At 33.9% G+C, this 12,621-nt stretch overlaps 1 protein-coding gene across 1 annotated transcript; it reads left to right on the top strand.

Annotated features, from left to right (window-relative positions):
- The first annotated feature begins 5,238 nt into the window (after positions 1–5,238).
- On the top strand, positions 5,239–11,263 carry LOC125860238 (uncharacterized). The gene is made up of 8 exons (XM_049540165.1): positions 5,239–5,647; positions 6,213–6,344; positions 6,454–6,577; positions 7,105–7,544; positions 7,736–7,812; positions 7,924–8,059; positions 8,243–8,446; positions 10,953–11,263. The coding sequence occupies exons 1-8, from the start codon at positions 5,279–5,281 to the stop codon at positions 11,010–11,012; spliced, it is 1,542 nt and encodes a 513-aa protein (XP_049396122.1). The 5' UTR covers positions 5,239–5,278; the 3' UTR covers positions 11,013–11,263.
- Positions 11,264–12,621: the final 1,358 nt, after the last annotated feature.

Here is a 12,621-nt window from a genome sequence, read left to right as displayed (position 1 = left end):
GTCACAATCACTATTTAAATACATAGAGCACTTATCTTAATTCACGTGAAATATAATCTAGAGAATGAACACATCAAAATTGAATTCACATGAAAAGAGTTTGCCACATCTGGAGAGTCGTGCAATCTCACACACCTAGTGTGTCATGCAAGCACACACTACTTAAAAGTTTCAATACCTCAGGCCTTTAATGTCATAATCACATTTTAAAATCCATAAAAGACTTAACTAAATACACGTGTAAGAAGAATTTAGGGAATAAACATATTAAAAATTTAATTCAAGTGAAAAAAGTTTGCCACATCTAACAAGTAGTGCATGTTTACACGACTTAAGAGTTGTTTAGTACCCCAGGCCTTTAATGGTTGCAATCACTATTTTAAGCAACTAACTAAATTCACATTAAAAAAACTAGTGAATTAGCACATAAAAAATTCAATTCGAATGAAAAGAGTCTGACACATTGGTAAGTCGTGCAGGCTCACACACTGAGTGTGTCATGGATGCACACACGTCGAGTGTGTAGTGAAGGCACACATGTCAGTACCTCACGACTTCAATGTCACAATCAATATTTAAATTCAAAGCAAACTTAACTGAATTCACATGAAAACTTTTTTCTAGGGAATGGACACATCATAATTTGAATTCTCGTGAAAAGAGTTTGCCACGTTTGACGAGTCGTGCAGGCACAAACGACTTAAGAGTCTTCAATACTTCACGTGTTTAATGTCGTAATCACTGTTTAAATTCATAAAGCATTTAGTTGGGGTTCGGGCCGTATATATGAAGAAAATAAGTATTTAATATTAATGTTATATAGTCCAAACTCTAATATATGATTGTTCCAATCTTATATAGAATAACTTACATAAATCCTATAGTATAAAATCTAAATTACATTCTATCCCTACTTTTTTCTATTTTACAAAAATTCCTTAAAAGAAAAGTCATCCGGATACATAAGTTTCATCCGGATACATTATGTGTGATTCATTGAAAAAGCTAGCAGTTGCACCTATTAAGGAAAATAGTTGGCTGTTGAGCTTTATTAGGAAAATTAATCTAAAATTGATTCTAAATCCCACGATTCAAGTATAATTGATTGTTATCAATCCATCCCAATCTGTAACAGATTCACATTTCTCAAAATTCAAATTTCCATCATCTCCATCAAGTTGCCATTGCAGCGCAAATCATGAAGAATTCTAATTACTCGACAAAGTTGGTTAATACAATATGAACATATATCCTTTTTTTGAGAGATTCAGAAATTAAGGTAAGAGAGATGAGTTTTGAAGGTTACAAAAATGATTGATTGTTGTTGGACAATTGATTTCATTTATGAATCTCAAAAGTTATCATTTCAGTCGAGTTGAAGATCGATGAGATTAGGTAAAACTTGAAATCAGATACATCGTAGAAGTGTTATGAATGGGTAAGCGAGATGAGTTATGAATGGTTTATTTTTTGTGTATCAATAAAGTGTTGTGATTTTGAAACATAAGAGTCATATTAATTAGTTGATTTAGTAGTTCATATGATCTATATTTTGTGTATCAATATAACGTTTTGATTTTGATACATAAAACTACAATTAATTAGTTATTTTATTCGTTAATATGATTTTATGATACAATTATATTTATCAATGTAATGATTGGCACTTAACTGATTGTATGATACATTAATTAGATGATATTGATAGTATGTGCATGATACATCAGATGTAAAGTTATACATTTATTGTAACCTATTAGAGTGTTTGATGGGATCTATCAGTTTTTAGTTTTAAAAAGGTAGTAAATAAAAGATGTATGCAGCTAAGTCATATATAATTACTTGTACCAGATACATTCTGAATCTATAATGTGAGTGTATAAATGAGTTGTAGCCTTAGGGAGAAGATTTGAAGAGGTATTGATTGTAAACGCATCTAAATGTTCAATGATGAAGGTATGTAACTAATTTGTTGTATCATTTGGCTGTTTGATCAACATTTCTTTGGAAAAAAAATGTATCACTAACTTTTTATGTATACAGGTTATTCCGTCACCTGAATTTATTTTCTTGATTTATGAAGTTGGAAGAAGATACATTGTTTGCCTTGAGAAGAAAATATATACTTGTGGAAGATTTTAACTAGATGAGATACCTTGCTCACACACAATTGTTGCTTTAAAGCATAAGAATGTTATAGATATGCATCCTTATTGCTTTGATTACTACAAGCCTGATGTATTAGCAAAACCTATGAGGTCCAATGGTTTCAATGCCAGATAAGGAAGATTGGTCGATTTCGAACAATGTCTTAGATGAAACTGTGTTGCCACCTAAATACAAAATAATGGATGGATGACAAAGGAAACGAAGAAAAAAATGCAGATGAAAAGATAACGGTAAACACAAATTGTTGTGGACGTTGTAGACAAGAAGGTCACAGTAGAAGAACTTGTACTTTCTTCCTGAAAGAATAGTGACATTGTTTTTATTTATAAGACATTCATGCTTATGTTGACTATTTTTTCAATTAAAGATTTTTCAGTTTCATATTTGACAACAAATAAAGTGTATTGTTTGGATTTGTCACTTTTGATACAATATTAATGAGTGTTGTTGTTGAATTTAATAGTTCGAAATGATTTGTGTGCCAATGTTATATTTGATATACTATTATTGAGGTGTTGTTGTAAATACAGATAAATTTTGAATGTATCAATTTTAAGTAATAATTATTGTGTTAACTGCTGCAGAACTGATTCGATATATGATACATAATTTACAGTTTATATGATACATAGTTATAAACATGTATCATATACATAATATCTGATGTATCGTATAGATAGTCATATGTCATATATCATATGCATTATAACAATTGTATCATATGTTTCATATCATAACTAAACTATCTATTTTTGAATAAAATATAAGTAAAATTTTACTTTAAGTAAATCAGTTATGTGTCTAAAGCTTAACTTTGTAAAACAAAAATGTATAATGCAAAAGTTTAAGAATAAAGCGGTCCATAATGTATCAATAGCAATAAATTGAAAACACAAATTTTTAGAAAATTATAAAATACTGTAATATGAATAAACTTTTAGAGAAACACTTAAAAACTTAAGTGAAATTGTTTTTAAAATTAAAAAACATAAAAATATTGTTTATGCATAGATACATAATTACTACTCTATGTTAACCAAATCTTCTCCAAGTGGTGGTGTGGATTGACCCTGAGCCCTTTGGTGCATCATCATTTTCGCTGACGTATCCATCATTGGCCTTGTCGATGCTATAGCTCCACAACAATGTTACATATCTATTAACAAAAATCTTCACTGTGTATCATAAACATACTTTGTATTTGATATATTATATATCATAATGATATGTTCCGGGATATTAGAGCAAATGTATACAACTAACATTCACTGATACATAATAGAACAAGTTTGAAATATAACTACTCTATATTGTATATGATACATGAACAAAAAATACCAAGTTAACACAAAAAAAGGCTTTATTGTATATTATGAACATAATTTTTTTTGTATATTATACAATATTATGAATATAACAAACAAATGACCAACTATGAAATTTGTAATTTAATACATACATTCGAACTAAGTAAAAGTACAGAATAAATATAAAACATATATATGGAAAAACTAATTTAAATAACAATGTATCACCACTGTTTTATTGATACACAAAAAAAAATGTATCATATACTCATTCAAATTTCAAAAGCTAATATATAAAAGTTATATGATACATTAATGAGAACATTACATACAAGAGTTCATATTGAACTTCGTTATATGATGCAATGCAACCACCTATTCACTACTATGCTGAAATTAGGATTTTAATGTATCAACCCTTTACAAATCAATCAGTATCCAACAGAATATGAGAACATTGTAACGTAAAATAATGTATCATTTTTTACTTCGAAAAACCCATATACCATAGCACATGCAAATTAATGTATCGATTTGTTGAGGTCCAACATACCAAATACCATATCAAACACCAAAATTTGAAGAGAAAAAAAAGTACGAAAAACATACTTTGGGCAGTGAAGGCCTGAAAATTGACGGTGTTGTTTTCCTTCCTCTTTTTTGGGGATTTTTACAACATTTGATTTTGAGGATGATGGTGATTCCTTGTTCGACTTGAAAATACTTTGATTCTTCTTCATTGCTAGTGGATCGTGTAAAATTTTGGATTTGTTTTCAGCCCATTTATCATCATCAGACTCATATATTCGATTATTAGAAGAAATTGGTTAAGTAACCCCAATACTAAACGAAGCACCCTTATCCATATGTATCAGGAACAAAGCTTTGAACAAAAACAAGAACTTGACTAAAACAACAATGGAGAAGAGAGCCCTACCTATTCAGATGTTTGAAATTGGTTGACTAGAGAGAGAATCGTTTTGAAATCAACTTGATAACTGCTATCAATTTGGAGAGAGAATCATTTTGAAATCAATTTGATAACTGCTAACAATTGGGAGATAATTTAGGGAGAAAAAAAAAGAGTTGAAAAGGAAGTGCAAACGTGGGTTTCACTAGCCAATGTTATGTATCTAGAAGTTTTAAAAATTGGAATGAAAAAAGGGATTTTTGAAATATTTAAAAGAGGTAGGGAAAAATGGAGAATAAGAAAACTTAAATTGTGTATATAAGTAATTTTTCCTTCAATCTATGTATATAAAGAAAGGAAAAATCTTTTTGGCTAGAATGATATTTTATCTATGTTATTTTACCTTTTAAAACATTTTTACCATTTTAACTAAAAAATAGAAAAAAGATCAGTTTATTTTAAATAAAAAAAATATTATAATTTTTTTAATTTTCTGGCTATTTAGCACTTCCCATAAAAAAAATCCTACAAAAGCGCTATCCCAAAATGGGTCCTGCAGTGCGCGATTCAAATTTAATTGAGACTCTAATACAAACTTCGAACACCAAATGAAAAATAAAAAAACTTTAATATGTGATATAAAATATTATACTTTTTTTAATTTTCTGGCCATTAGCACTTCCCATAAAAAAATCCTACAAAAGTGCTATCCCAAAATGGGTCCTGCAGTGCGCGATTCAAATTTAATTGAGACTCTAATACAAACTTCAAACACTGAATGAAAAATAAAAAACTTTAATATGTGATATTCGATTATTAAATTATCAATTTCAATTCAATTAACACAATATAGTAAAGCAAGGATCACCAAGAGACGGACTTCTCCGAACCCATGGAGTCCATACACCTGGTCTCATCCCCTGACTCGCCCGAGTTCAACCATCTGACTCGGGCATTGACTCATTCATCAGTCATCGGACTCGACGCCGAATGGAAGCCAATTCGAACCCATCAGTCCACTTTCCCCACCGTCTCGCTTCTCCAAATCGCTTGTCAGCTCCCCGGCGCCGACAACTCGTCGGTGGAATCGCCGGTCTTCTTAATTGACCTAGCGTCGATCCCTTTACAATCAATTTACGAGCTTATTAGGAATGCGTTTGTATCGCCGAATATACTGAAATTGGGATTCAGATTCAAACAGGATTTAGTGTATTTATCTTCTACTTTCTGCGCTCATGGCTGCGAACCTGGTTTTGATAGGGTTAGTTTTGTTTTTTGTCTTCTGAAGATATGCTTATTCGAGTTACAATACAATTGTCAAAGCTTTTATTTTATATATTGCATATTGCTTTCAAATGTGACTTCAAATTGCAAAATGATATGTTACTTGTGGTGCTTTGAAGTTTCATGATATTGATTAAGGAGCTTAACTTGCATAGTTTTGTGTAGTGATATATACTGGTCAACTCTACTTAAGCCAACTCTGCAAGAACTAAGTGATAGCTCAATGACAGACTTCTTAACCCCGCGCCCGGTATATGCGCTAGGTGCTTATGCTTGGTTGCTTAAAAATTTTCCGGCTTTTGCTTTTTAATCACTGTCCTAGATAGTAAAAGAACTGTTGAATTTATGGATATGTCATTGCTGCAGTTAATATTTGTAGTTTGCTAAAGTTCTTGGGACTATTTTTGCTCTTGAAGCAATTTTGGTTCAATCAACACATTCTATATGCTGCACACTCTTATGTTTCGTTAACTTTTTATAGGACTGATTTTTGTTTTGTGTGGTTAATGCTTGTCATATACTAGCTAATAATTGGTGACTAGGTGGAACCCTTTTTAGATATAACAAGCATATACAACAACCTGCAACCCAAACAACCAGGGAGAAGATTATCAAAGCAAACAAAGAGCTTGGCAACAATTTGCCAGGAGGTTTTGGGGATTTCTCTATCAAAGGTGTGCAATCTTGATATTGGCATTTTATTACTCAGGAATGTAGATGTGAATTTATTATAAAAAATTTAAAATACTCCATTTGTTTTACTTTTTTGCATCTCGAGTGCAGGAACTCCAATGCAGTGATTGGTCACAGCGTCCTCTGACAGAAGAGCAAATGCAATACGCAGCAGTTGATGCTTATTGTTTGATTCATATCCTTGAAGTCTTCAAGGCTAAGTCCGTGACAGAAGGTTGGTGAAGTACCTTTCTCATCTTCTCCCAGTGCATGCCCAAGTGTTGCAACCTCCATGAAGCAGCTCTGATACACCAGTAACCGACTTCCTTGATTGGAAAGATAGTTCTGTCTAGAAAGTTAGGTGTCTTGAGTATGTTCACTAGGTTTTCTATTGGAGTATATCTCCTTTCGAACAACAAAAGTAAGTGTGCTTGTGTGTGTGTGTGTGTGTTGGGGGGTGGGGTAATACAATATGCCCCTTCTGAAAGAAGCTTTGGTATGATAAGTGTTTGCAGCAGTGCAGTGGTAGGAGAGAGCTTAATCCATATTTGGTCCTGACTTTGTACCTCAGATGTCCAATTATATTTTAACTTCTAAATTTCCGATCTGTGATGCCCCAGAATAAACAGTAAATGAAAAGGCGAGTTATGTCCTGTCAGTCATCAGGAGCTATAGATCATCATAGGCAAAAAGAAGCCCCTTTTTACTGCATTATGTCTATCTAGTTTGTCCTATTTACATTTGGTAACCGGTCCATTTCAGGGAATTCTGTCGAAAGTGCGATGGGTCTCCATTTGTCTCAGCTGGATCTTGGTTTGAAACAGATATTTGACACACAACAAAACTCTAACAAAATGTGTGGTATCAAATTTGGTGAAGCTTTAGAGATGGTCCAAGCTATCCCTCCTGATTTTTGTAAAACCGTCCCCATATCAGATGAAGAGGTTACTGCACTGCCACCAGATCAAGCTAATCGGATGGATTACATGCTTTCACAAATTGTCAGGAAGTATGGTGATAAAATTTTGTTAAGTGAATCTGATAGAAAACCAAAGATCTCGAGAAAGAAAGCAAAGAAATCATCTGGTAGAGTAGCAAACACATGCAGTCCAACAGAAGGTGGTGAAGAATGGCAAGGTCCACCACCCTGGGATGCGACCTCCGGTGGGGATGGGTGTCCTAAGTTTCTATGTGATGTGATGGTGAGATACCATATTTTAGTTACAAATATTGCTTTTCTGTAAAACTGATACGCCTAGGCTTCTTTAATGCTCTCTCTTGCATTAAGGTGGAGATTTCTCCTCTTTCTCTTTCTTTGGGAGGCGAAAGTATGGCACATTTTTCTTCTTTTTGTGGTTGTTATTGGAGGTTGTGACTTGTGGTAATCTTTCAGGTTGAAGGATTGGCAAAACATTTAAGATGCGTTGGCATTGATGCTGCTGTTCCTTATTCAAAGAAGCCTGAATCGAGGTTTTGAATGATTTTCGATACTTCTCTTAGTTGATTCTTAGTGGAAACTCAATAGCCATCTGTTTTCCCTAGATGGTGTTGTGATAACTTTTCTGACTTTTGATTCTTCAGGGATTTAATTGAACAAGCCTGTAAAGAGAAGAGAGTACTCCTAACACGAGATGCCAAACTCTTGAGACATGATTATCTCTTAAAAAATCAGATATACCGGGTGAAGAGTCTTTTAAAGAACGATCAGTTGGTTGAGGTAAAATGAATGCCTTCAAATTGTAGAGCATGCAGTTAGATATGAAAATGTTTTGAATGGATGAACAAAATGTGAGAGGAAAGGGGGATGGGGGACAGGAGTGCAAGTGAACAGTATCGAAAATTTTTCTTTGACAATTTGTCAACCGTCTGCTCATGGCAATATTACCTTGCATATCTACAGGTAATAGAAACTTTTCAATTGGAAATTTCTGAGGACCAGTTGATGTCAAGGTGCACAAAATGCAACGGTAAGTTCATCCAAAAACCTCTGACAACAGAAGAAGCTGTTGAAGCAGCTAAGGGATTTCAAGTGATTCCAAACTGCTTGTTTAACAAGAATTTGGAATTTTGGCAATGCATGGATTGCAAGCAACTTTACTGGGAGGTAGGCTTTCAGTTGCTATTTACTCCATCAGAGTTTGTTGAATTGTGTATGTTCCAGATATAATTTCCCTCTGCCTCCCTACTATAAAAAATATTAGAGACATATACAAATGAAATTGAACTTGTAGTGCCTTGGGTCACGACTTGCATGTTGAGGAATTTTGATGTCTTATGCTACCATCAACCATGTTTACATAATGAAAGCTGTTCTTATGTGTGATGTTTCTTAGCTATGCAAAGTTCTGAGTCTGTTGATTCTTTTTGTTTGTAGTGGAAAAAGATATGTGCACCCTACAATGTTCTCTTTTTCAGATGAGGTGCACATGCTTGTGGGAAAAAGAGTTCTCCATAATATCAAGAATATTGTCACATTTATAAAGTTGGCACTATGGTGAATTGGATTCTGTCTGATCTTTGGACTGGTTGGAGCATGTCTCCAATGGGACGGATGAGTGGTTGAGGTATAGGAATAAAAACTCGTAGATCCCACGTTTGGATCCTAGCTCGAATAATAAGTGTGAGTCCATTTGCTGAGCCTTAGTGGGTATGGTTATAGGCACCTGCATTTGTGAGTTGTAGCAGGCTGCTTGATGGATTGACTGAGTGCGCATGTACTAGCTGGCCTTATCACCACTCTCGTCAGAATTTTATGAAGATAAAATGAAATTACTAAATATCATTAGTTTTCCATGAATGGGCTTCTTTAGGTAGATTTTATTTAGTCACCATTGTATCTCATTACTTGTTAAATTAGAATTTGGGCCTAACTCACACCTCAAAAGCTAGCTCAAAGGGAGGTAGATTGTCAAAGCCTTATAAGAAGATCATCCATCTTATTAACCACCAATGTGAGACTTTTTTCATTCTTCAACCCCCACCTCACACCCAGGGTTGGCCATATGGAGTGTGGACAATTTAATTTGGGAACCCAACATTGGGTGAGATGGGTCCTGCTTTGATACCCTGCTAAATTAGGTTTCGCAGGTAACTCACACCCCAAAAGCTATCTCAAAGGGAGGAAGATTTCCCAAGCCTTATAAATATACCACCCATCTCATTAATTATCGATGTGGGACCATCTCATTGTTGTGAGAAGATGACATAGTGTGGAATCTGATATTGGCGTGTGGTTATCTGCTTCAAGTTTATTACCATATCACATTATCACTATGATGTTAATATAGTATATACCAGAACAGCAGAGTCCCGAACTTTGCCCGAGAAAGACCACTCTGCTACTATGCCATAGCCATTTTCCTCTTTCCTATGTCCTCATCTTAGTTGTGGCCTTGTGGGGGTGCTCATTTGGATTTCTGCGTCTACTTGTGCCTTTCTAAATGATATTGCTGATCCAGAAGAATCCTATAGCGGTAGCCAACAATATTAAAAGCTTCTATATTTCTTCTCCAGTTCGTGTTCTTTTTTATGTGGTGAAAACAGGTGATATTTTCATGGAAAATAGAGACACTGAGAACTTCTTTCAGAAACAATAAAACTATAAAAGATGCTTTTGCTGGGCTCCTAACATCATTAGCAGCCAAAACATCAGTGTAGCTTTGATGCTTGTCAACAGCCCCTCTCTAGGCTAAAGCCCTCAACAGCGGCTCCCCCTTTTCCCCACCCCTCCCAGAAAATATAGAAAAGGAAGACAGAAAAGTATTCTCAACCTGCAGCCCCCTCCTAGACTCCTACAATACTCAAGCCAAGTCCCTCACACCTGAGGTTTATGGAACCTCGCTCCAGCTTCCACACTTCATATCCTCTATCAGCATTGCATCTTCTTTTTACTGTGTTTCTCATTCCCATGTACACAGAGTCTCCTGCTATAAGCTGAATAGTACCTTCCGAGTTCCAAGGCACGCGGGGTTTGATCTATTTCAGTGATTACTGCTACCTTAGGTGGTAGTTTATTTGGGACTGTTGTGAAATAACTGGTCCATGGTAAACAGAACTGTAGATTCAGAATGGAATGAATAGCTTTTTCTTCTGGCCTAAGGTTTAGTTTAGTCTTAAGGATGCGGCACTTGATGTGTGAGTTAGGTGCATGTCTTCAAATCATACTGTGGACAAAGCCCCTAGTATTTAAGTTTGGAGGAAAAATAGAGGAGCAGGCTAATACTCCCTAGAGTTATGAACCTGGCGCCAACTAGAACCAGAAGCCCACAAGGTTTTTCGCCGATGCTCCACTTCCTCCCCCTCCTCGAAAAGGTTCTTATGCTAATAAAGAATTTCAATAATGAGAAGAACGGGATATCTTTTGTCATCAGCAACTGCTTTCAAAGACCATGGATGTTCTTCTTTCTGTTTTCATTAATTACAACAATAAAGATACATGTCTAATTTGAGAAACTAAGAGAATGTTATCACTCCCCTAGAGTTTTAAATTACATGTTCACATTAGATCAGTGCATTGACTCAACGTTATAGATGTACATCTAAACAATTGCATCAATAAAGAGTATATTAGTCTCTAAGCCTGATTGCTCTGTTTCACTGTGCTGTTGCAGGGAACTCAATACCGCAATGCTGTGCAAAAGTTTGTCGATGTCTGCAAGCTGAACGAATGAAATGGCCATAATCCTGGTAAAACTGTTCAAGAAAACCCCCTATTTAACACTTTGCTATGACAATATTGTTGTAATCTTTAGTTTATTCGTCATCTGTATATGCCATAGTGCTTCCTGTAAGTTTATAGTCCGTCTGAATTGAATTGCGTCGCATGAAGGCATCAAGAAAATGACTTCTACATGGCCGGTTTGTCTTATTCTTTCTTATGAAGTTAAAGGAATGAAAAATAAAATCTGTTTCCCCCACCAAAAAAAGTAGCAGTATTTGACTTGTACAAAAGTATTGTGCTTAATGACCGTAATGTACGGACTTAAATAACTCTATTAAGAATAGTAGAGTGGTGAACATAAATTACTTTGTTTGATATTGATTGAGTGAAGGGCACAATGCTAAAAAATAATTGGATAGAGAAGATTTAATTATCTTTAAACATGGGTATTATTTGCTACATCGTCAAAGCACTATAAACATAAAAGTGACTGATGGGATATTTTTATTATAGTAACGAGATAAGATGGAAAGCACTATCAACAGCAATGGAAGAAAGTGGGAAACTTCAAGTAACCAACTTGTCGTTAATTAATAAATAAATAAGCGTAATTCAATTCAACCCACTTATTGCATCGTTCTTCTAATTTTTTTAATAAAAAAACGAACACACAGTGAAGGACACGACTTTCTTGATTTGCAATTTGGTAGTTGTTGTTATAGTTCTTTTCCATAATGTGCAAGTCAACTTAATAACTCTTTAATATAGAACTGAAAGCGTGCTATAATTACTTTAGGTTTATTTGTTAGTGTGGACGGTGGAGGAGTTCCGTTAGTGTAAAAATGGATGCAAACTTAAATAGTATAACACAAAGAATCTTACAAAGTTTTCATTGTTTCAACTACTCGAACTCTCTTGAGACATGATTTAGAAACATATTTATGGTACATTTCTTTTAGCTGAAAATTATACAGTGGATTTCCAAGGTGAAAAGCTAACTAAAAAGGGCTAAGAGGTTAAAATTATAAGTAATTTATTTTTAATTATAAAAACGTGACATTTTAAGATAGCGGGTTACTTAAATTTTGGGATGTGCAAAAAACTATTTAATTGAAAAGACGAATCGAGAAAAACATCATTGGTTTATTTGTATAGCGTTATTGGGTAAATGATTTTATAAAAAAAAAATATTGAGTAATCGATTTTATGATTTCGATTAACGGTTAAATAAAAAATTCAATAAAGTTATGTTAAAAGTAATATTCTATTCCTTATTATATAACAATGACTTTAACAATTTACTAATTATATTTTCTACTCCCTCTGTTCCTAATTACTTGTCTACTTTTGAATTGACAGACCTATTAAAAAAACAATAATTGACATAATGAGTTTATCATTTTAGCCCTATTAGTTATGAAGTAGATGAATTTAAAACTTAAAATTTTCAAGAAGTTCTACCTTTTCCAAAGTAATTAATTGAGAGTATAATAGGTAAAAAAAATGTATCCTTTCTTGATTAGTCAAAATGGATAAGTAATTAGAGACAACTAAAAAAAAAGGATAATAGACAAATAATCAGGGACAGAGGAGTAGATTTTAGTATTACTTTGTGCCGT

Source organism: Solanum stenotomum, chromosome 3 (assembly GCF_019186545.1).
Source record: "Solanum stenotomum isolate F172 chromosome 3, ASM1918654v1, whole genome shotgun sequence".
NCBI classification, from domain to species: domain Eukaryota; kingdom Viridiplantae; phylum Streptophyta; class Magnoliopsida; order Solanales; family Solanaceae; genus Solanum; species Solanum stenotomum.
This window is presented reverse-complemented; position numbering and strand designations above follow the sequence as displayed.